At 36.9% G+C, this 24,615-nt stretch overlaps 1 protein-coding gene across 1 annotated transcript in view; it reads left to right on the top strand.

Moving 5' to 3' along the window:
* ADAM23 (ADAM metallopeptidase domain 23) overlaps positions 1-24,210 on the top strand; it is a 159,424-nt gene extending 135,214 nt beyond the window's left edge. Inside the window, exons 23-26 of the mRNA XM_019652957.1 lie at positions 1,380-1,548; positions 3,503-3,614; positions 15,345-15,435; positions 22,412-24,210. Of these exons, the coding sequence (XP_019508502.1) occupies positions 1,380-1,548; positions 3,503-3,614; positions 15,345-15,435; positions 22,412-22,460 (421 nt within the window). The 3' untranslated portion in view covers positions 22,461-24,210. The remainder of the gene's footprint in view (positions 1-1,379; positions 1,549-3,502; positions 3,615-15,344; positions 15,436-22,411) is intronic.
* The last annotated feature ends 405 nt before the right edge of the window (positions 24,211-24,615 follow it).

Below are 24,615 nucleotides of genomic sequence, written 5' to 3'. Positions count from 1 at the left end.
TTAACATAATAGTCTCTAAGTCCATCCATATCGTCCCAAATGTTACGATTTCATTCTTCTTTATGGCGGAGTAACACTCCATTGTATAAATGTACCACAATTTCTTAATCCAATTGTCTACCGATGGGCATTTCAGTTGTTTCCAATTCTTGGCTATTGTGAATAGTGCCGCAATAAACATGAGGCTTATTTTTTAATCCAGGGAGTCATACTATGTTCCAAATAATCATTGTGCCCTTCAAGTCATAATTCTAATGCTCTCATTCAAATGGTATTGTCATTGATCAAAACACTTTTGTAATTCCCCCTACAGAATTGCCTTCAGCATCTGCAATCTTTTATCCTTAGTATCTCCAGAGTAGCAACCCTTCATCTTATCTTATGAGTGAATGTAAGACTTGGAAATATCGAAAAGTAATTTTGAACAAAATTTAGTAAATTGATTGGGTAACCAAATTGGATAATGCTGTCTTGGTTAAATGATTGCTGTTTTTCTGTTTTCTAAATGACTCTGAAGGCAATTCTAACAGGGCCTTAGACAATAAGATCTTTCCTGGGATAAATTTGTAGTCTTCAAATATAGTTTGATGGACACAAGCTTCCTTTGAATATGTAAATTTTCATGTCATTAGATATAACCGTCTTGTTAAGTTATATTGTTATATTCTAAACTGGTATATTTGTAAAATATTCAGCAAGATAATCTATTAGTAATTATAGTATTGATTACTATACAAATACAAGTTTTTCCTAACTTTGAAATTTTAAGAGTAAATATCAATAAAGAGGAACCATTTAATTTTTTTTAATCACAGATAATCCAATCCTCTAAAGTAATAATAATTTTCAAAATACTTTCATTTGTTCTTTTTGCTCAATGTCTGCCTTTCTGTACCATGACACATCTGAAAGCCTCGGAGAGCTATGATAAAATTGCTTCTCTTGTTCCTGTACAAACACGTGTCCCCTAGTCTTTTTTTTTTTTAAGTTTTAATGTTGAAATTCTGTATTCCATAATTACATTTTGGACTGTATGGACTTATGGAAAGAATCTTTTATGGAACTCCTCTCCCGTAGTCTTAATGTTGGTCTTGACAACAAGTGAAGATTTAGAATACACTTTGTGCAAATGATGTTTTTTTCCCCTGATGACGTGCGGTGTAATAACGTCAAGGAAAGGTAGTTCTTTTATTGTGCTCTTTTATTAAGGGGAGGTAGGGGAAAGGGGGACAGGAAGGGAAAAGTGGAGCGATGCTAGGAGAAATCCATGTCCACTAACAGCTGCTTCAGCGTCACGAAGAGCAGGGCTCATTCAAGTTGATACTGTATTTTTTCTAAGTGTGGTGCTAATGATTGTATGAATATGTTTCTCCTTTTAGTGGTGCTCATGTGGTTTTAGATGATGATACAGATGTGGGCTATGTGGAAGATGGGACGCCATGTGGCCCATCGATGATGTGTTTAGATCGCAAGTGCCTACAGATTCAGGCTCTCAATATGAGCAGCTGCCCGCTCGATTCCAAGGGTAAAGTCTGTTCAGGCCATGGGGTAAGTAGGCATCGGTGTTTCAGTTCAAACCTTCCCTCATTGTCCTCAAAGTTCACAATGGTGCGACTTCCAGTTCAGCCGCTGTCCTTCTGTGACCATTGCCAATATCTGTGTGCTGACTATGATAATTTTCTTAGTGCCCTTACCTGCCAACAGTAACACCCATATGTACTGATATGGTGTATTTTTGTTCTTTTATCACTGGGTATTTGTATTCACCACATTCTCTAGATATAGCTTGACGTCTAAGGAGTTGGGAGAAAATTGATATGATCCCTGAAGGAACTGTGTAGACCCAATGTGATTACTTTGTACCATTCAAAATAACTCAAAGCCTCTCAGCAGTTCCCTTTCAGCTCCTCGGCATGCACACTGAATTCTGTGTGTAAGATCGCCTCAGACTGGAGGCTGGATCATTGATATCATTCACATGTTTAAAGCTCTGTGGTGATGCTTGGATCATTGCCAGCCAAAGAGAAGATGCTCCCTTTTCCTGCACGTTTCTTTAACTCGATGAAAAAAGTGTTTGGGCAGATGCGCCCTGGCAAACTTAGGCTTAATATCTAAAAACAAATCTTAGTAATTACTTAAATTTGGCTTAGTACAAGAAAGGTATTTCAAAATTTATACAGACCTCGGAAATGGATAAAAGAGACATGCGGAAACTGAGAGCCAAGATGCTGGAGTGAAGGTAAAAATACTCCAAAATATAGATCGCTAAGCAGGCAATATGGGATAGAACAAGGTACAAAGGCCTAAGAAGCGTGTGTGCCAACAACCATGTATTATAGTTTCATGTTTGGTTGAATCATAGGCTCACAAGAGAGGCTGTATACCCTAGTGATCAAGAGCATGGATTTAGGGGCTATAAAGAATACTGGGTTTCAATCCTGGCTCTGCTTTTTGCTGTCCTACTGACTGCGGGCAAGTCACTTAACCTGTCATCCATCATGGTGCTAGTGTGAGGATAAAAGAGGTGCTATACCTAAAACACTTAGCATAGGTACTTAGCACACAGTAAATGTTCAGTAATTGCTATGTTAAAATAAAAGCACTGGGCAGAAACTTTTCGTTATTGCTTTATAAAATTATACAACTTAACGCATAAAAGCGCCCTTGATTCCCTACCCTCCTCACTTTTTTCTGGTTAAAATAGGTCAAATTTAGTCTTGTTAATCGTGATCAAACTATTATAACATTTTAGATTAAAAAGCTTCTTATACCAGTAAGCCTAAGTTCGATTTTATCATCTCTAATAATCTGTCTCTGTATTTCACAGGCAGATAAAGGTTTAAACTGCTCTGTCTGTAGTTTGCAGGTGGCTGTTTATTTCATCTAAATTTCAAGTCCATTACAGCATGCTGCTTAGTCCCCAGAGGAAGAGAGAGGAGACAGGTCACTCTAGTAGGGTCTGCAGCCTGGCTGACTGAGAGAAGAGACACCGTGGCAGGGAGGGAAAGTGGGAGGGGTGCTTGTTTGTTTGGGAAAGTGCCACCAAATGAATTTGGTGTTGAACATGGTGAGGTAATGAGCAATGCATTGGTGATTTATGTCTCCTGACCTTTAATCTCTGACAGTGGCTCTTGAACCCAGTATCTGTTAATTCCTTGAGTTAAGCATATATGTTTCTAAAGTACACTTCTAGAAAAAACTACTTCTGAAAAAAACTACATTGCCATACATTTGTGTACATAAATAATATCAACATGAATAATTAACATTTAATTTTAAAATGTCTTCCTTTTCATCTTTATTTTTTTTTAATTAACTGAAAAAACACCATTCAACTTTGATCCATCCATGGTTTCCCAATACTCAGAACTGTGGGAGAGTTCTAAAAAATTCTAAATGTTTTTGAAAGTGTCTGCCTGGCCCCATGTCTCTTTTACATTTATCACCAGTATTCTACAAAGGGCAGTGAACATCTTCCATCTCTGGTCTTTGTTCTTCACAGGTGTGTAGTAATGAAGCCACCTGCATTTGTGATTCTACCTGGGCTGGGACCGACTGCAGTATCCGGGATCCAGTTAAGAACCGTCAGCCTCCCAAGGATGAAGGACCCAAGGGTTTGTGTGATTTCAGTTTCAATTCCTAGTATATTGAATTCATTGGTACTCTTGCCAATGGTGCCAATATGACAACTTAATAGATTGAAAGGAGACACATAAGAATATCTCTTTTTTCATTAAACTATATAATTCATGTTACTGTGGAATTAACAATTCCAGTGTATCATATTGAAAAAAAATGTTTGAATTACTCCTTAGTCTAGAACTGAGATTAGGAAGCAGTAAAGATACCAATTTCCTTTCTCCCAGTTTTCTTTCTTTCCTTTAAACCTCATTCTTTTTTCATAATCACAAATGTTAATCATTTTATAGTTTGTCTAAGCTATGTCAGTTTCCTAATAGATAAATTTTGGGGGCTGACATGAGACTCTCTGGTCATTCCTCAATTCTTGGAAAGTAAAATACATGGAAGTTATAGTCTTCCATGCTGTGTTTTTTTAATACACTTTTGATTAGGAAGAAGTTGGAATTTTTCACAGAACTTCAGTAGCTGAAAGAAAACATGAAAGATCTGGACCTTAGTTTGAATTAGCCAGTATAAGGAGAAAAACTAGAATTTTAGAATCAGAAGGCATCTCAGTGGCCAACTACACCACCCTTATTTTGCAGATGAGAATGCGCATGCCCTGAGGTCAGGCGACGTGCTATAGTTACCCAGGGAACCAGAGGCAGGGCTGGGACCAGGACCCAAGTGCTGGCCCATTCTCTCCATGTCATAATGCTGTGACATAATGCTGTAATGTAGTCTATGTCATCGTGAATATAGTAATCACTTTCTCATTATTTTCCCCATTCCCAACCCCTGATATGATTTTTAAAGATCCAGAAAAGTCATTAGTTGCAATAGGCTTACGGTAACACCTATAGCATTTATATGTACCTGAGAAACCAGGAGTTACCGGAACAAGTGGTGTATCCAATGACATTGTACATTGGGTTCTTCTTTCTCATGGTACTGCTAACAGTGTTTTATAAATAATTATCATGCTTTTTTCCTGCAGGTAGGAAAAACACATATAGAAATAGTGCCATTTTGGTCTCCTTAGTTTTGGATGAAAGCTCATTTAAACACTCTGAACTTCAGTATAGGAACATAATGACTTCAAAAGCATATGAAGCTCTATAGTCCTCAATAACTGAAGAGATAGGCTGATTCGAGTGCATGCTTAATGTTCAGTAATAGTGGGTATGTTAAAACCCTTCGTACATTTGCTTAATATGCCCATGATATTAAAATTCTATAAGAATTGTAATCACGCCCTCAGTCTATTTCTGTTCTCCTTCTATTTCAAAAAAAGGAACCAATTCCACTTTTAAGTGTAGTCTTTTGTTACTTTAAAACTAGAACAAAAAAATTCTTGGATCCACCTTCAGAAGTTAGATTTAGGGAAGAGTTAGGCTGTGACAAGAGAAGCAGAGGTTCATTTTTTCCAGATTTTCTCTGTGTGACATTTCTGTGATTTTCTCAAAGACCTAGATGGTATTTTCTTCAAGGGATGTATAAAGTTACCTGAACAGATGAGCAGAGCTGAATTGGCTTAGACTCTGCCTGTTTTCATTAGGTAGAGGAGCAGATTATTAATTATCTGACTCTATTCCTCATTCCGGCACCCATGCAGGCCTAGAAAACTTACTTGGAGGCATGAAATGAATAGCTACATTCTAGAGATGAAGATATTCACAACTACCTTTTTTTGTTGTTTGTTGTTTTTGTTTTTTTCTTTCTCCCTATTTCATATGGTACTATTCTACATTTTCTTTAAAGATAGCCTTTTTGATCATTCAAGTAATACATGTTCATTGTAGGAAACTTTGAAAGTACAGAAAAGATTAAAAAGAAAATAAAAATCACCCTTAATCCCATAACTCAGAGGTGATCAATATATGCATTCTGGTATATTGCGTTCCTATTGTATTTTTTCCCATTCTTAATGAAGACAATGGAGTCATTAGAGTAAGGGTAACCATTGGTTCTAAAATTGTTAAAATCCTCGTGATCTTTAATAATCTTGATTAAAATTTTAAAAGCCATAAATTAATATTAATGAAGAGCAGTTATTATTGTAAATTATTAGATTTCCAGAAAAGTCAAGAAATTTTAGCACAACTCAATAATAACTATATCTTTATTTATTTGTATCATTTCAGCCTCTATAGAAAAATCTGTTGATATAAGTAAAATGAGGAACAACAGAAATCAAAGCTTCAGTACATTGTTGTCGGTCTTATGATTTTATTTTTGATATTCTGGTTAAAAGAAGAGGATGAGAGAGAAACTATTTTTATAGTTTTAATCCAGGTAGCAAATATTTATTGATTATCTACTATTTAAAAGCACCTCCTTGGCACAAAGTAGGCACTCAATAAATATTACATTCCTTCCCTTTGGGAATATGTAAAGGAAAGGAAATGCTTCCTGTTAGTGCTGATTTTCAGTTTACCGGTATTCGTAAGTTGTACTACCTTACTGAAGAGTAACAGGTAATGAGCTCAAGATACGGAAACAATTGGTACTTTCTTGATTGTGAGTTCAGCAGCTGTGTGAGGAGCCTGTAACTGCATGCATATATTCTTTCTCATGATCAGATTGGCTTGGTTGACACTTGTCTTATGGAGCCCAGTGTTTGGGCCCTCCCCAAATGTTTGTCATGTATAAGGAGCAACACCCACAATGATCTGACCTGTCAATTCCATAGATGAAGGTTTTTCTATATAGATGCAGTGAGAGGGCATTAAGAAATACTTTGTTTTACTTAATTTCATTATACTTCCTTGCTATGGAGAAAAAAAATTCAAGAAGCAAAATGAAACTATTGCCTTTTTTTTAATTTATTTTTTTTATCATGAACGTGGGCATAAAAGATAAGATGTTCCCAACTGCAGCCTTTGGAGCAATACCAAAATAATGAAAATAAAAGTGAATGGTGTGACTGTTTCCATTGATTTGGGGATGTCAGAAATGAACCAATGTATTTTGGGCATTTCTTTCATTTTAATTATAAATTCCCAGAAGAATAAAAATTCAACCTCTCCATCTGGATAGGAACTATTAATAAAAACACACATAAAAATATTGCCATTGAAGCCACTATGCACTAGCTAAAGTTGTCCACTTTTGACCCACTTGTTTAAAGCATGCTAGATCATTTGTTCCAACTTCTCAAATCATAATTATTAAAAGACAAGAAATAGGATCTCAAAGCAAAAACAGTGTGAACAAGGGTTTTTTATAAAAGATTTTTTATTACATATTACTTTATTTTTTTCACCGTGTCATTTATTCACATATGAAGACACTTCTGGTCCTTCTTCCCTCAACTTATTTCCACTGAACTCACTGAAAGAAATAATTTTGGTTTGTTCTACAGGAGTAGAGTATATTTGAACTCTGTTTAAGAGACTTAGAATCCCCACCTGCTGTGGGGAGAGCCATGTCAAGTATCCATAATTTTTGTCAATTGGTAGGCATCTTTGCATATGCTCATTATGGAATACACAGGAACTTTTCTTATTGGATGGCTTATATCACCATATAGGAGGGAAGAGAAGATATGGAAAGGTAGCAGAGCTTTCCTGGGAAGCTTTGTTCAGACCCTTTTATCATGACCATAGTCACCAAATCAGAGATAGTAAGGCCTTAGTGGCAATTCAGTCCAGACCCATTGTTTTACAAATGAGAAAACTAACTTAATGATCAGGATTAACAGATAGGGGCAGAGCCAAGAATAGAGCAGATTACCTGATTTTGAGCTGAGGCTTTTTCTGCTATTGCAGGCTGCCCCATTTAAAGCTGAGTATGTGTTAATTTGTTATGCTCGTTCTTATAGCACAATAACAAGTACAGGGTGTGAAACAATAACCAAGTAATGATTAAGCTTATTATCTGACCCATGACTTGTCGAAAGAAGTGTTATATTATTAGCGTTTAGTGTTTTGATAACAATAATTTCTAAGTCTTACTACCTTAAGGAGTATTATTTAGTGTTTATGTTTACCTTTTGCATATATCTTTTTAAAAGATGATTTCCTTTGTGAGTGTACAAATCTGTGATTTTGCAGTTCAGATGATTAGATATGGTATGTTATAATTATTATATGATTATGCTCATGAAGAATTATATCGCACAGGTAATTTTCTCACTAATAGCTTTATCAATAACAAGAATTTACCAATTTTAAAATTTTTCAGTAACTGAGTTTATTTTGTTTGGATTTAGAAAAATACTGTGATATTTTCATAGGCAGCTAAACTAACTGAAATAATATTCTTATATGAAATAATTTATTTTTTATTCTTTTAGATATTTGTCCCAATGAATCCCAAAATGAACTTAATTTTAAAAAATTATTTCAGGGAAAAGAGTAGGGAGATATGAGTATATGTCTGACATATTGAAATATGGAGCTAATAAAATATGTGTTTGTCATGCCAATATTATACTCTAAGCTATAAAGAGTATATTTAGTGTTTATTTCTAATCTTAAATTTTAGCAAAATAATAAATCCCTGAAAAAAAGGACCTTTGGTCCACAGAATACGTACGATGGCTTTGATGCCTCCCATCTTTGAAGTATTGAGGACGTAGGATTATAGCCCCTTTTGGCTCATTGGGATCACACAAACTACATAATGCACTTTTCTGTTTCAGAAACGCTCTAAAAGTAAGGAAAAAAAAAAGACCACTCAGTTTCAAAAACACAATTTCAAAATGTCTGAAGCATGACTTATCTGGGGGAGAAATTCTACATATAAAATCGAAATTCCTTAAAAAATGAGTAAATTCAGAGTTTGTATCTTGATATTATATACTTCTACATTTTATCACCTATGAACCTAGATAGCAGGGACCGAGACTAAAAGTAACAATAATAAACCAGCAAACGACAGAAATAAACAAGGAAACAAAAAAGGAAAAAAAACCAACATTCACATTATAGTAAAAGGTAAGTGTGTCAAAGAGTTAGGGAGCAAAGTTAAGTTCCTGATATGAGGACTGTGTTATTAGCTAAAATCTTTAAGAGGACCGTCTTCAGGTTTGGTGGGATAAAAAGAAAAATAGGATACAGCATCATGTACCCGGCATAGTTCCTGGAACAGAAAAAATCATTTAGTAGATAATGAATGAGTGAGTGAATGAGTGAACAAACACAGTCATACGTAAATAAATTAGTACAGAAGTAAAACTAGAGAATAGGCCCCCAAAGGTCCAAGGAATTTTTTTCAATGAGATGATAAATTCTTTGTAGCTGTGAAGAGCAGCTGAGAGAGACCTCGGTTTGCAAATATCCTTTGTAAAATTCCACCCACGTGTGAGCCACTCAGTTTATGTCAGTTTGAAAACAGATTCACTGTTTACTGGAAGAGATAACCTTGCTCATATCCGGATAAAAAATCAATGGCTTTTACATACATTTTTAGTATACCAGAGTTTAAAGCAGTGGGAGAGAAGGAGAACACGAAGGAGAGAGGATACTTTTGAAAAAGCTATTTTCCCACTGACTTTTATTTTGCGTTGGTGTTAAGAGTACCTATGTTAAGGATTTAGAGATAATTATTCTTGCTCAGTGGAGAATACAGGCTATATCTGTTTGTATGGCAGATATATTTGAAGCATCTGTAGAAATGTCTTGTTCCTCTGGTGGTGTTTCTAACACCTACATGATGGATTACCAAATTCTCTTGATTCTGCAGTGAGAAATTACATCTTTAGCCTATTTACATAGTTATTTTTATTCATCACTCATACAGTTACTATAATTTTTTTAAAAACTAACAAATTTTCATTCAGCATCGCATTTTACAGGAGTGTGTGTGTTCCCCGTAATTTAGCATACATGGCTTATATAAAAATTGAAGAGGTAATAGGACACTTGTGTATTTTGGCTCTGAGAGCCAATGCCTAAAACTTAAGCAAAAAATAAAAATAATAAAAATAAATAAAATAAATAAATAAATAATCTAATATATCCTAGTTAATTGAGTATTCTGAAAACAGTGATTTTTCTAAGGTCATAAAAAAATGAAGCATTATATTCAGAACACCTTTTATCCCAGTAGTTTATGTTACTTTGCATTATCATGTATTGTCATATTTGGAAAACATTACCACCACCTTATATGTTGGTCTTTTTTTCTTTCCCCTCAATGCTCTCAGTAGCCTTTCTCTGTTTTCTGTTGTATCCCCCATCTTTTTTTGCTTTCAAGGACAACTCAGGTTATGCTTAATAATAAAACTAGAATCGCTCACTCTTGACTTGCCCTGTGATAAAATGAAATAATTGTACAGTTGCTCACCTGGGTTAGAAATCTAAGGTTTTCTCTTCTTTGGGAGAATATTCAGCGAAAAAGTCAATGAGCCCAATATTAAGCCTTAAGAAATTGTGACTTCCAGTTGTGGTTCCTTGTGTTGTCTCACTGTGTCGCATAGCACACAATCTGTGTGAATTCAGCCTTGTTGAAGCCAATCTCTGTTTTCATTGATAAAATGATTTGAAGCCAGTACTTTTGATTCACAGAAATGTGAGATAAAGTACGTATATGCCCGCACGTGCGCGTGCGCGCGCACACACACACACACACACACACTCACCCCTAAATAAATGCAGTTATTTGAAATATACCTTTTCAGTTAAAATAAATTTCCAGTAAAAAATGCACTTAATTTTAAAGATACTCTCTTTTTAAATTTGTAAGGATTTTCCCAGAATTGAATATGTTCTGAATTTTAAAAAGATGTAGCTTCCTAGGCATATTTTTACACCTTGAGAATTTTTTTTAAAGTATACTAATGGTTTATTACTTTTGTAATTAAAATACAGATTTGTGGTTATGCAACTTCAACTACGTTTTAATTTTACCTCACTCCTTATAGGAACTATACCTCAAATTGGATTATTTATGTGTTTAAAAGTATAAGATATTATGTTTTTAAGTAGGGTTTGTAGAGATTGAAGGTAAATTCAAAATTACCTTAGAATATTTTCAGTGTGTACATAGATGTTAATTTCAAATTATTAATATTTAACTGACTTTCAAAGCACTTCCTGGGGAGATTATTTTGTGTTAGTGAAATCAGTGTGTAATTAATTTCCTTTGTTAAAAGCATCTCCGTTTTTCCCTCCACACAGTGAACATGGCCACAAGCAGGCTAATAGGTGCCGTGGCGGGCACCATTCTGGCCCTGGGGGTGATTTTTGGAGGCACAGGGTGGGGAATAGAGTAAGCATCTTTATGAGTTTCAGAGTGTTTCTGTTTGGTTCCTGGTGTGTGAGCTGACCCTTAGTACCTGACTCCCCATGTGTTGTCTCATTGACGTGTTTCCCGTAGTCGTGCAACTTGTGGTGTGATTTGGATATGTTTGTGTTGTGTGGTTTTCTTGTGCAGTGGAGAACCTTCTCCTGTCTGGAACAATGTGGGGCATAAAATAATGTTGGGGTGCTTATGATATCTTCACAATTAAGGCAATGGTCCAAAAAGCTTCCATTGCCCCTTCACTTGTAAAGGTAATTTTAAGATACAGACCTTTTTTTTTTTTTTTTTTTACAATTTTTTGGCAAAAACGCTTTTGTATGAGTGTTTTATTAAGATTCTTATAACAAATTTAGTCATCACCTGTCAAATAGATTCACATATACAACTAGGAATTATTAACACTTGTAGTTCCTTTTAGAGATAATTTAGATGATAGCCACTGACATTTTCTCTATTTTTTGAGAGTGATATAGAAGGCTTCAGCTTAATTTTTTAAAAAAATATTTAGGATACTGCCTTTATTTTCTTTTATATAAAATAGGTTAATAATTCAAATTCAAAGTTTATGTAAATATTTGGGAACAAGCAGCACTAAGAATGAAAATATTTTTATTCTAAACCCGCAAAACCTTAAGTGAACAGTTGCAAACTATCTAGTGGGTTTGTCTTAAAAATAGCCAGTGTATAAATGTATGTGCGCCACTTGCTCTCACAGAAATACAGCTCTCCTGGTGCCTTTATTTAGGTTGCTTTGTACTTGATCTACATCCTTAGAATAGCTGTCAGTTCTCTGTGGGATACTGCGTTCATGAGATTGCTAATCTGTAGACTAAAAGATAATAATGATTTTTAAAAAAAACTGTGTTTAACCCTCTATCTAATTACAGAGAGAGCATTTGCAAATAACAGGAATACTCCTTCACATTGCTGTCTTTGCTACTCACAGTGGTGGTGGTACCACTTCATAGCAGCCCAGGAAAGATATTAGTATCTTAAGGATCAGATACCCTCCACTCAGTCAGCCCAAACCACAGGCATGTTGATAACATCACCCATGTTCCTCCTCAGTCCCCCAGTTGCACCCCACAGAGGCTTTTCTTATGTACTGGGTCTGGGAGACATAGCATTAAGAGGGGAGCACGTCCATAGCTCACACTTTTGTGTTGAAGATTACCTCAACCTTCCCTCTCCAGGATTGCAGGGCTTTGAATAGACTTGGATCTTCTAACACATCCCATTGGTATGGATGATGAAGCTAGTTAACCTGGGGAAGCTAGAAATCCTGGAAAAGATAATGTTTCTGATTATAAAATAAAGTATAAAACAGAAGTAAAATATTTAGAGAAAACAAGAACTTTGTCCCATAAAATTTCACATTGGGTCTGTGGACTGGGTTCTATACAGAAGTAACATTCCTTTTCCAGGGGAAATTCTACACATACATTTATGTGAAATTCTTCCTGGGAAGAAAGCTGGTTTTTAGAAAATCATCCCAATTCCATTTTTTATATAATTTATTGACTGTGGTAGGCTACAATGTACTAACTGGTGGGATGAATTTTAATAATTTTCCCTTTGAGTCTTAGAGCTAGGCAAAATCTGTACCTTTGTTGTAAGCATAGTTCTTGTTACCAGCGTTCATTTCATCCACCCCTTCCAGTGTTGTTGGTTTGTGGCCATTTCTGGTTGTGACAGGTAAGTCTGGATAAGTGTATATATTTTTTCTATTATTATTGGCTTATATGCTGTTTTTTATCTATTGGTTTCCTGATTTGTTTTTCCCTTCAAATTCTAAATTTTGCTATAATTGTGAAGAATAAATACAGTTAAAAAAAATAAAATCCACATAGTACAATATAGTTTTAACACTTCCTACTTTAACTGATAATGCAATGTTCATTTCGTCACTAAGGACTCCATGGACAGAGAGGTTTTGTTTTATTTATTTTGTCTTGCTTTTATTTCTACTCCTCAGCTTATACTTGTAAATTAGGAATCTTTTTTCCATGGATTATATATTGGTGGTAATTCCAACCTATTTCCTGAGACAGTAATGTGCAAATCATATCTAAAGCATTGATTATGTTCATGGTACTATCAATATTTTTAAATGTTTCTTTCAAAATTTGATTCCCTACTAAGCTGTGGGGAGGAAATTCATATAAATGGAATGTTTCATTAGCGCAAGGGTTAGCAAACTTTCTATAAAAGGCCACATGGTAAATAGTTTGGGCATTGCAGGTGACAAAATGTCTGTCATAACTTTCCAACTCTGGTGTCTTAGCATGAAATCAGCCATAAACAGTATGTAGGGCCAGCCTAGTGGTGCGTTGGGTTAGGAGTTGGTTTGGGACACCAGCTCTGAGCAGCAGGGCCCCAGTTCGGATCCCACATAGAGGGCCAGTGATGCTGTGCCCTCTACAGTTAAGATGGTGAACAACAGCTCGACCTGGAGCTGGGCTGCCGTGAGCCATCAGCGATGGCGTAGACTGCAGTGGAGCTGCAGTGGGCTCCCATAAGCTACCGTTGAGTGACCAGCAGCTGGCAAGAGCTGCCAAGAGCCGCTCTGAGTGGCCATCCAATGGCCGGCGAGCGATCTGCCTCACCCAGGAAGAGCGCAATGATAATACCAACTTAGGCCAGTGACATGACTTCCTCCACAACTAGACTGAAGAATAAAAAAGGACAGCAACTTGTCTGTTCCCCTTCTCTGATTCCCCAACGCTGTTCCCCTCTCCCAATTCCCCAATAAAATCTTAAAAACAAAACAAACAAACAAAAAAACAGTATGTAGATGAATTAGTATGACTGTGTTCCAATAATGTTTCTTTGAAAAAACATTCATCAGGGCCGGATTTACCCTGTTGGCTATAGTTTTCTGACAGTCGATGTATACCATAAACTTCAGAGTCAGACAGATCTGTGTTCAAGTCTTGCCTCCATCACTTATTAATTTCTGGAAGCCTCCATTTCTTCATCTATTAAATAGGGATAGTCATAGTTCCTGCCTCATATGGATTTGTGAAGATCAAATGAAGTAACATTTATCAAGTGCTTAGAACTGCACCTGGCATATAGTGAGTGCTCAATATATAGTAGCTAACCTGTTTTAATTTTCTTATTATTAATATTATTATTTCTATCGGTGTATCTAAAGGACACTGAAATTTGTGTTTTGTGGGACCTCAGTGGTTAGTCTGAAGAGTGTGTCACAAGCCCAGGAGCCTGAAGAGACCACATCCCAAGATCCCCTTTGCAGCTGTCCTCTACCTTTCCACGCATGGCCAGAAGCACTGGGTGGTCTCTGAATAAAAACATGCCGCCCACCATTTTAGTGCTGCTAAAAGTGGCATTCATCTATGTACACACTTGAGGGCACTGATGTGAGCAGAAAAGATAATTTTTTTATGCAGCTGTGAATGTATACCCAAACGTGAGGATTTTAAGGGAACTACCAAAATTAGCCTTGTGACTTCGGGAACAGGGACATAAAGTTAGGACTGAAAGTATTTTGCTGTTAGGCAGCACTGTACTTGCATATTAGAATCCTGTAGGATGTGATATTTGAAATAATTCTTGTCCTACAGTTAATGTTGCGTACATTTAAAAATAATGACCCAAGGTCTTTTCCATGTGAGTGGAGAGCATGTAATGTAATATTTATCAACTCGTACTCAAAGAACTGATAGCAACACCATTTTGTGTTTTTTTTTCTTGCTGTTCTTCCTGCTCCCCCTCCTTTATTTATTTATTTTTAAAAATACCTCCAAGCCTCAAACTTCAAATGGGAACTTGAAAGATAGTCTCTTCTAACTTAAGGAATCATTCTTCCATTTCCCCCAAAATTACCTGAATGAGTTTTACGCTTCCTTTATATCTTGCCTTTGGAGGCCCATGTTGCTGTTGAAGCACTGTATGAGTCTGTATAGTAAAAAAATATAACATTGAGAACAAGGCTTCAAAGTCAGATCTTTATTGGTAACCTCCTTCTGACTTGTGAATTTTAGCTGGATTAAAAACGAGCGTTCAGACCACTTTATGTGCTGCTTGAAAGAACACGTCAGTAGAATATTTTTCCTTCTTTTCATGCCCTTATTTGCCAGTCAGATCAAGCTCATTCTAATGCAGTCATGTTCTTTATGCGCTCTTTTACTTGTTTGATTCATAATACTGGGAAAGGGGAGGAGAAGAAAGACGGGCAATGACAGCAATTGGGCATATTTGCTTCAAATTCTGTGAAAGGTGAATTTAATGGAACTTATTTTGTCAATGGTGCAGAAGCTTTCAAGTTAAAGGCATTCAGTAGCTATCCATCGCATTGAAAGTGCAATTAGGCTAAGTAATAAAGACGATTTACGTGTTTAGCAGTCTTTTATGCAGGGTATTTACTTCCTGAAACCGCTTAACTGCCTTTCCCTTGTGGTAACGAAAGTGGTTGGCTCATATGACTTTCTTCCCATGATCCTTTGTCACAGGTCCTAGTGCCACCAATCTCATAATAGGCTCCATCGCTGGTGCCATCCTGGTAGCAGCTATTGTCCTTGGGGGCACAGGATGGGGATTTAAGTAAGCGACGCCGCATGTCTTCTTCTCAGTGGCTCTGGCTCTTCTCTTTTCTGCTTACATGACTACGTTTTGAGTTCCTGCTACTAGTTTTAAGAGTGAAACTGCTAAAAATAAATATTTTTTATTGAGAATGGGTCAGAAAAGAAGACACATGGAAACTCAAATGTCATCTTCAGGCAAGTGGGAAAACATAAAATGTAGAAGGGATTCACATGCACCGGTTTAAGGAGAACAAAGTAGAAGTTCTTTAATAGAAGATATTCCAGCTTTTAGGAGCCAGCATTCTGGGATACATTTATTTATATACAGATAATTGAGGAAACTGTGTAGTTGGAAAGAGGGGGTATAAATTCCTTACATCTGTTTAGAACTGGTTTATGTTCTATTGACATTTTGAGATTTTCACAACCTAAGTAACCATTTGTTCATTATTTTTCACGTGTAACGTATTATATATATGTAGCTTTGTGATTTGAAAAGCTTCATTGTTTTAGAAAAACAGACTTTAAGAAATATTTTCATTAATTCCCTAACCAGCTGAATTAGTTTCAAATTGGAATTTGAAATCTGTGGCTTTGCAATACTTAACAGTATTTTCTAATTAACTGCTAATATTGACAGAACTGGTAGACCCGGTGTGTTTTCATAGTGACCTTTTAGTTTGGATTGTACATTGATCACTGAGCTAAGTTTGTTTAAATAGATATGCCAGATCATCACAAATAGTACTTAAATATGATGAAAAATTTTAAACCTAATTTTATCTAGTTTGGATGTTTCCATACCTCAGAGTCATTGGATAATTGCTTTTTATAGCTTTTCATGCTACGGTGACTTGATTATTATGATTCGTAAATAAGACTTCCTTTGCCAAATACTCCTTGTGATAAATTAAGTTTCAACCACATCTGTAGAAACAAGTTTAAGTGGGAAATTTTTATTTAATTAAATAAGGCCATTATTTAAATTCAAAACCCACTTTGCCTCCTCCGTCTGGTTACTCAGAGAGAAAGTTTTTTTACCTGAATTGTCTGAATAATTGTCTTAATTATGAAGTTTAGTCTATTTTATATTTGGAATCCTGAATTCAGTATATTTAAACCAGGAAAAATGTTATTATTAGCAACGAATTGTAAAAGAAAAACCAAAAGATGATTTAAATAAATTTAACATTTTCTGCTAATTTTGTTATATTAAGATTTAATGAGTAAGCCTACAAGTTTTGGAGTGGCTTCAACTTGGAAAGTTGTCATCAAATACTACTTTTCTACAGCAATATTTATAAACTTGAACTCATTTGGTGGAACAGTAGTTGGAGCATCAGTGTGTTTTCAAATACACACACACAAAATGGGCAACTCACATTTGAATTTCTCGTCATAATATTAACAACACATTGCCCATATAATGAGTAACTCATGTGGCAGCTAACAAACAGAATATATTTTTGTTTGGACTGGCCTAATTCAAGCAAAAAATTTCTTAGTGCTTCATTACCATAAACAAGCCATTGCACATTATAGTAGTTCCATGATCTGTTATTATTTTATAGTAAGCCTCCTTGATCTTTTTCATAAGTATGCCTCCAGTAAAAGAAATTTGGCTCATGTCCAGGCTCATGCCTCTTTGGCATTTGGAAACCTCAGTTTCAAAGGCTTGGAAATCAGTCTACTGCTCATCTTTGTCACCCAGCCACATGTAATGCCAACTTTTCCATTTCAACATTTGGAGACAAGAGCACCATTCTGTAGCAGGACCTCAAAACAGCGGCCTGGCCTAGCTCACAGCTTGAATTGCATGTTTCTTTGGGGAAGAATGGAAAAGCCTTTGTCACTGTGTATGTAAGTGAATTAGGCCCAGTGCAGACTGTTTCTATCTGAGAGACATTTAATCTGCAGAAGAACAGGAAAAAAAGGGGGGTTGGGGATGGAGATGGATATTTGGGGAGGTGAGAGACAGCCTCTGCTGAGCGCCAAGTGGGGGTTGCTGCGAACTGCTAAGTCAACGCCCCTTCCTATGCCCAATGACCCTAAGAAAGAAAAACATGGAAGAAAGGCACACAACTGTGCAAAGTAAATATTTTTATGCCCTGAAACAAAAATAAAGTGAAGGAGTGAAATAACTTTAAGGGTTTAAATTTGGGGACACTGCTGCTCTTCATGCTGACTCTTTGTTGCTACATGAGGTTCCAAATTTGCCTTAGATTTGAATAGTAGCTATGTGGTTTATAGTAAATGTTACATAACTTTTGCTTCAACTTTGCAATTAGACTTTCGGGGCAGAATGATAAAGTGTGTAGATTTTCCCACTGCTTGGGCAATTTTGGAAATGATTAGTCTAGAAATGATTTGGAAGTATAATTGTTTGCTTGCTAGTTGAACGGAAAGCCTTTGAGTTTCTCATTGGGTTCAAGGTAAACACAAAAGAGATTCTTTTAGAATCAGAAGTTGAAAACAGTTTATAAAAACGATTGCTCTCACTACCTTTATTGGAAAGCTCGCTTGAAACCAGGTTTTTATTGCTAGTAGTGACATTAGTGAAGTAACGGGAAGAATTTGAGGGCACATACACTTTTTAGATTAAAGGAAAAATGTATTAGTTGCTCAGGGGAAGTATTGGCCTTTGCTAATGTCAAATTTCTTTAAGTGTAATACTGTGAGTAATTTAGATGTGGAAGAAGTATCATACCATACATGACCGGTTCAAGTATAAATGAAAAATATAGCTATGCTTTGACCCCTGACATTGACTGTCATTCTTCATAGTTTTTTCAAACTGTATTTCCTCTGAAATAGGTGGTTAAAGGGTGAGTGTATGTGTGTGTACATGTGTGAATGTATGTATCTTTGTGTGTGTTAAGTGATAAGGAAGGTTTATGTGATAAAAATAATATAAACTTAGATCTTTTTAGCAGAATAGTACAGCCTGAAAGCTTTGCTTAATGCAAATAAGACTTCTGTAAGTAAAGTTGTAGAATTCCTGAAAAGAAAAAAAAAATATTTGGTAGGTTATTTTATTTAACATAGTCTATATATTAGGTAATGTGGTAGATATGCCTTAGTAACTTTGGTTAATCTCATACTCCAAAAGTATAAAGATGCTAAGAGATGATTTAGTCAATGGATTCCCAGTCTTTAGGGTCTTAGGATTTTTCTCTGAAAATGAACATTTTTCTATGAAAAACGAATATAGTCTGTTGACACACCAATTTGTCCAACTTTTCCCCATATTTGCATTTATTTACCCTCACCTCATGTTCCTTTTCCTCTCCATCACCTACATACATAGAATAAAGCTATGAACTGGAGTGCAGAGGACTGCACCTGCCCTGGTTGACTCATGGGGACTCAATGTTGAATAATAATGTTACTCGATTAGATCTTTGGAGATGTTGCTTTTACTACATTGGAAAAAATCATGTAGATGAAGGGTCATTTTTGTAGCATCTTCCCTAAAACTTAGGAAAGGTGACAAGTAGATGAAAAGAGAATTTCATGTCTCCATATAAAAATGAACAGAGTTACCATTATTACCATGGACATGACTTTTTATCTGGTTCCCTAAATTTGAATACAGGAAATTAGATGTGAGCAATATAATCATTTACATGCACATAAAATATATGAATATCATAGGTAGTGGTAGTAAGAAAGAGAAATTCTAGGAAAAAACTTGAAGGTAATAATGTCATAATTTGTTCACAGTTCAAATCACAAGACTTCAGGATGAGTATTGAGCTCTTCCAACCACATTAATGTCTCAGTCTGTGGAATCCCCTCACCATGTCCCACTGCCCCACTAGTTGCTTTCTCCATGGGGTTCAGTGGTGGTAGTGGCCATACTGGCCTGGCAGAGCTGTTCTTGACATTAGAGTGTTGATTTAGTACATCTGTAATTATCATATGTGATTTCTTCTCTATCAAAACTTACTTGGGTTACACGTTCTTACTGAGCCTTATGGTGACTGTAAGCAGTTCTGTTTGGCCTATGTTCTGTTTCACTGGCCATGCTAAAGAAAGGACTGTTCAGGTACTCACATAAATGAAAATTTAAAGCACTCTTATCTGGGTTATCAAATGGAAAGTTAACTGAATTGTTGTCAAGTTGGATGAAGTTTGAAAGGAACTTAACATTGGTAATTATTTTTCTCAAAAGAATGAATGCTTTTTCTTTCTTTCTTTTTTATTTTTTCTTTTGGTTTTTACAGAATTAGCAAATGGAATCAATGTTAGCTAGTCTTTCAATGAGGAAGATAACCAGACTACTGCTTATCTAAATTCCATGACCATGCCCAGTGTGAAACAAGGGGCCCGATTCTGCCAGTGCCTGCCACCCCTGGGCTAGGCACTTTCTCTCTCAGATCGAGCAGATGGTAGTGGTGCCACACTGGCTAGGAAGACCCAGTTCAGCTCTCGGACTCAACCCCCTGGGGAAGTGAACTCAGTTTAGGAGGGGTTGGGCAAGGCGGGTGGTGATCATTGTGGAAAGGTAAGGAGGTGATAGCAGTGGCTAAATATGTACCCTTGAAAGATCTAAAGGCTTTACAATCTGGAATGGCTATCATTACCTGAAGAGCTTTGTTTTAATTTTGTGTAGGTGTATATGTATGTCTGTATAATATATGTTGTGAACACAAGTACGGGTTTTTCAGAAAGTAGTAAAGATTGATGAAACTGGGTCAATGCAAGGTTTATGGACTCTGGTAATATTTTATAATGTTCCAGAAATACCTTACAGGTTATGTTGAGAAAGTTAATTGCCTTCACAATCCTCGTGAGCAGACGGTATGCAGATGAAATAGTTGTGGAAGGAAGCTAGCAAGCACCTAGCCATGATAGTTGTGCTTTTACATTAAACTTGATGAAAAGACATTTTTTCATATAGAAAATTCAGGACAGGGAGTTCTCAACACACAGCAGCCCATAGTGGTTTTACAGTTGATACCTGGGGAACCCTCACAACCACCCTGCCACGGGAGAGCCCCTCTTTGTCCTCGTCTCGGGGCTTTGCCTTCCCCCTCCTGATTAGTGGAAGAAATATGGTCCTGGAATCCCCATTGGTATCCAGAGTCCATGTTCCCATAGAAATACATGGTTCTACAGGGTGGTCTGGCCCGAGAACCCAGTCACCCTATATAACATTGTTTCTATAAAAAATGCAACCTCAGCTTCAAAAACTGACTTTTAAAAGGAACACAAGCTTTCAGACACTGGAGTTTGCCTGTATGCCAGGCTGAAATGGAATTTCATATCTCCATTTAAAAATGGATGAGATTGCAGTAATGACCTTGGCCGTCGGCTGTTTACCTGACATTCCTTGAATGTAAATAAACAAATTTAGATGTGGGCAATATAGGCATTTACAAGCGCAGCGCTAGCTGGCTTGCTCTTTCCTCTACATTCATTTCAATTGAGGAGACATCAGTTTAACATTTCTCTTGATGTCCAGTGATACATAGCTAAATAAGCTGAGGTCCATGGTCCTTCAGGGTCATATCACAAGGTCAAGCTGTCCCTGTTATTCCCCATCTGACTCATGGGAAGTGTGGTTCCTCATGTGTCTATTTTTGAGGGTTATGAGCATGGGTGGCAGACGCAGGTCCTGTGTTCAGAAGCAAACTCAGTGACAGGTACATTATGGGAGAAATCCCTTTCGGTCTCATCTCTGTTTCTGGGGCAGCATCAGCAATGCCTGCTTTCAAAAACATTGACTCAAAACAGGGTTTGTGGAGGAATGGGGAAGAAAAGGAAGTGGCACTGCTGCAAATAATGTTTACTGCAATGGATTACCTGCTAGGCCAGTGAGGCACGTGCTTAGGCCATTAATGAAGACATTTTAATGAAAAGGTTTAAAATGAAAAAGGAGATTATCTTTAAAATGTTTTATATTTGGTATTTCAAAAGAGAAGCATCAAAGTGGTCATGACGGGAAAAATAAGAACTTTGCAGGATGCCTTTAAAATATTTTGAGCTTTAGTATTGTTTTTATTTTGAATTATGTAGTGGGGAGGAGAGAAATAAACTATAATTCTTTCGGTACTTAGGGCGGTAAGGGTATCCAGCTGACCCTGAGTGAGTGGGCAGGGAAATGAGGGCTCCTGGGGACGCCTCGGTCTCCAGTTTTGCATGATGCCTCGGTGGCAGCAGCATTGCACCCGCCCAGTGTGCAGATTAAGTGCATGAGCCCCCTTGCTTGATGCCCCACATGAAGCCAGACCATGGGGAGGTTGCAACCAACTTTTGTTGTTGCCTTGTACAAGTGTCTTGCTGGTTCTTTCTTTTCTCTTTTTTTAAACATAGGAACCACTTTTTAGGAGACTGGACACTGTGAGCAAGGCATTTTAACTTGCTTCTTTCCACTAAGCTAATCTGCTGCATTTGCTTAACTAACCTGAGCCTGTGTCCACTCTCCTCGGAGTGCACTGTCTTCCGGTGCACTCTGGTTGTCAGCTTTCTAGACATGAAAAATGCTAGTTCCATAGTTGGGTAAGAGCTCACACCCCCAAGGCAGCAAGATTATTGAGTAAAACAAGGCTTTCTGCCATCTTGGCACAGGCTGATCTGCTGATACAGAAGCCTCAACTACAAGACCTCAGAGTTTTTCTTAGTTCGAATAGTCCCCTCCCTATAATCATTTTCATCTAGTTACAATTATTGTCATATCAATTACACCTGAACTAAGAGACAAATTGGGCTGCGGAGGCTTCCAATGATTTAAAATGAACAACTCGAAGCTTCTTTTGGTCTTGATGAATGGATATACTCTAGTGGAGATGCTGTCAAGACATTCACAAGTGTGAGGTCTTCTGTGTTTTGATTTCGAGCTATGTTGGAAAATCTGCCTCGGTGTGAGTTGATTCCTTTGCTCTGGAACTAGCATTGTTGTCATTATCATCACCCTTCTTGCATCATGATCTGATTAATATTGTGGATATTTTCCCCCTCTGCTTCCATCTTCTTTTGACGCACTCTGGAAGAAATGTCAAGAAGAGGAGGTTCGATCCTAGCCAACAAGGCCCCATCTGAACCTGCTGCACTGGAGAAACGGTGCCTCGTGCTGTTGGATCTGGGTATGACATACTTGTAGCAACATTGCCAGAACTATTAAGTCTGTAAACAAGAACCCTGAGTGGTGATGACTACAGAACTAAAGTTGGGGTGACAGGGATGAGTTAAAAAAAACAAACTGTCCTGTTTGGAAATAATTTCAAAGAACTCCGCCCACCACCCGTCAATAAAAGGGGCAAAAGACAATGTTATAAAAAAGAACTATTTCAGAATCAGAATATTTTTTTTCTAACTAAAGGAAGAAGGAACAACAACAACAAACATTAAGTGCAATAAAAGAACCATTAAAAATAGCAAATGATTTTTTTTTCCCTTCCTCAGCCTGCTGGCACTTAATATCTTCTAAATGATTTGGCATGATTTTTTTTTCTCCTTTTCCTACCAATGACACACTCCAGTGGCATGAAGATCTAATTTTCGAAGGGGTACAATCTGCATGGCATATATACAACAAGCAGCTAGCAAGCCAATCCGCAGCAAAAACTACAATTGAATTCCTAAGATGCCGGTGACAGATGAACGCAAGGAAGCTGCCTGGCCCCCATCCCCTAGGGCAGACCAGGCCACGAGGACCTGTAGACGCCCCTGCTCCTGTTGATTCACTTCCCCCATGGTCTTTTCTCCCGGGCCAAGCAGCCTCTGGAAATGGGAGCTGGAATTGGAGCAAGGATGCTATTGTAGAGTCCTTTTATAAATGTAAATATGGAAATAAGAGATTTTGACACATCGTTTTCACTTGTCTGTATTGAGATATTTTTCTTGTAAAGGTTCTCTGTAAACTTGAGTTGATTGTTTGCTCCCCATCCATTTGGTTTCTTGTCTCTATTTCTTTTTCTGTCTCTGTTCTCTCTTGTAACATGTGGGACAGTGATTGTTGGGCTTGCTTACAAAAGACATGTAGCCATAGATGCAGGGAGTTGGTGCACAAAACAGGTTCAATTTAAAAATGAAATGCACGAAACCAAAAATACACAAGGTGGGGATGGGGGACACCAAACAACAAAATAGCCCATATTGAAGACACAGAAGTGATGTAAGTGCAAATATATGTACTGCTAAGTCTCTAAATTTTTTTGATGTCCTTATAGACATATGTATATAATGTAAGAAAGCAGACACCCTCTCCGATTAATCACAAAAGTGCCAAGCTCATGATTTTCATTTTGGGTTTTGACAGTTTTCTTTCCCTGTCTTTAATGTGAAAGGAGGATAAACTTAAAGCCTTAAATTAAAACAAAAAAATTTTTTTTTAATGTTGAAGGCTTAGAAAAAAAGTTAAGCTTTCCATTTTATTCATATCTATTATTGTCAATATGTCGTTCATGCTTCATCTTCCTGGTAGAACCCCACTGTAAAACCAGTCATGGAGACAGAAACAGCAGTTACCTTCTTGGGAGCACTCTTGAGATAGTCTTTTATTCTGTGTGTTGTGTTTTCAGCAAACCTTGTTTGGTCCTCAGTATGTTGCTGGTCTGTGGGATGTTGCACTGGAATGCACCGGGATTCTGCTAGACAGAAATTCCCCTTCTTTGCCCTCCAGGCAGATTTGCAGTGTAATCTGGGTTCGCAAGTCCCTCTGAGTTTATTTCACTTTCACTGAGGTTTCTTCTTCCATAAACGTGGTCATGATGGATTCCTTTCAAGTGTGAATTATATATGCTAATAAAGAAATTTGGTCCTCGCATTGTTTGGAATGTACAGACTTGTACATGGTCCCTTCAGTGAGTGTCCCTCTAGAGACAAGCTTTCCTGAAGGTCCCCAAGACGCCCGTGCTTCTCTGATGGTCTCTTTGTAGGAACAAGACACTTGTACTATTCACTTCGTGACAACCAAATCAGTGGCTAGATTTAGCTTGAAGTCTCTTTTCAGCAAGATTTATCACACTAGTCTCACAACTTTGGCTTTGACTTTGGAAAGGATTATGTCCTAAAAATGTACTGCTTAAAACTGTGGGGTTTTCCCTACATCTCTTTAATTGTGGAAGTATCACAGTCATAGAGCAGAAACTTTGATTTCTGTATGCTACAATAGATCGTAACCTAACATCTTAACCCTGTTATTGCTTTCTTTTTTTTTTTTTTTTTTTTTTTTTTTTTTTTTTTTTTTTTTTTT

Source organism: Hipposideros armiger, unplaced genomic scaffold (genome assembly GCF_001890085.2).
Source record: "Hipposideros armiger isolate ML-2016 unplaced genomic scaffold, ASM189008v1 scaffold_190, whole genome shotgun sequence".
NCBI classification, from domain to species: Eukaryota; Metazoa; Chordata; class Mammalia; order Chiroptera; family Hipposideridae; genus Hipposideros; species Hipposideros armiger.
Note: the sequence above shows the minus strand (reverse complement) of the source record. Positions and strands in the feature narration are given on the sequence as shown.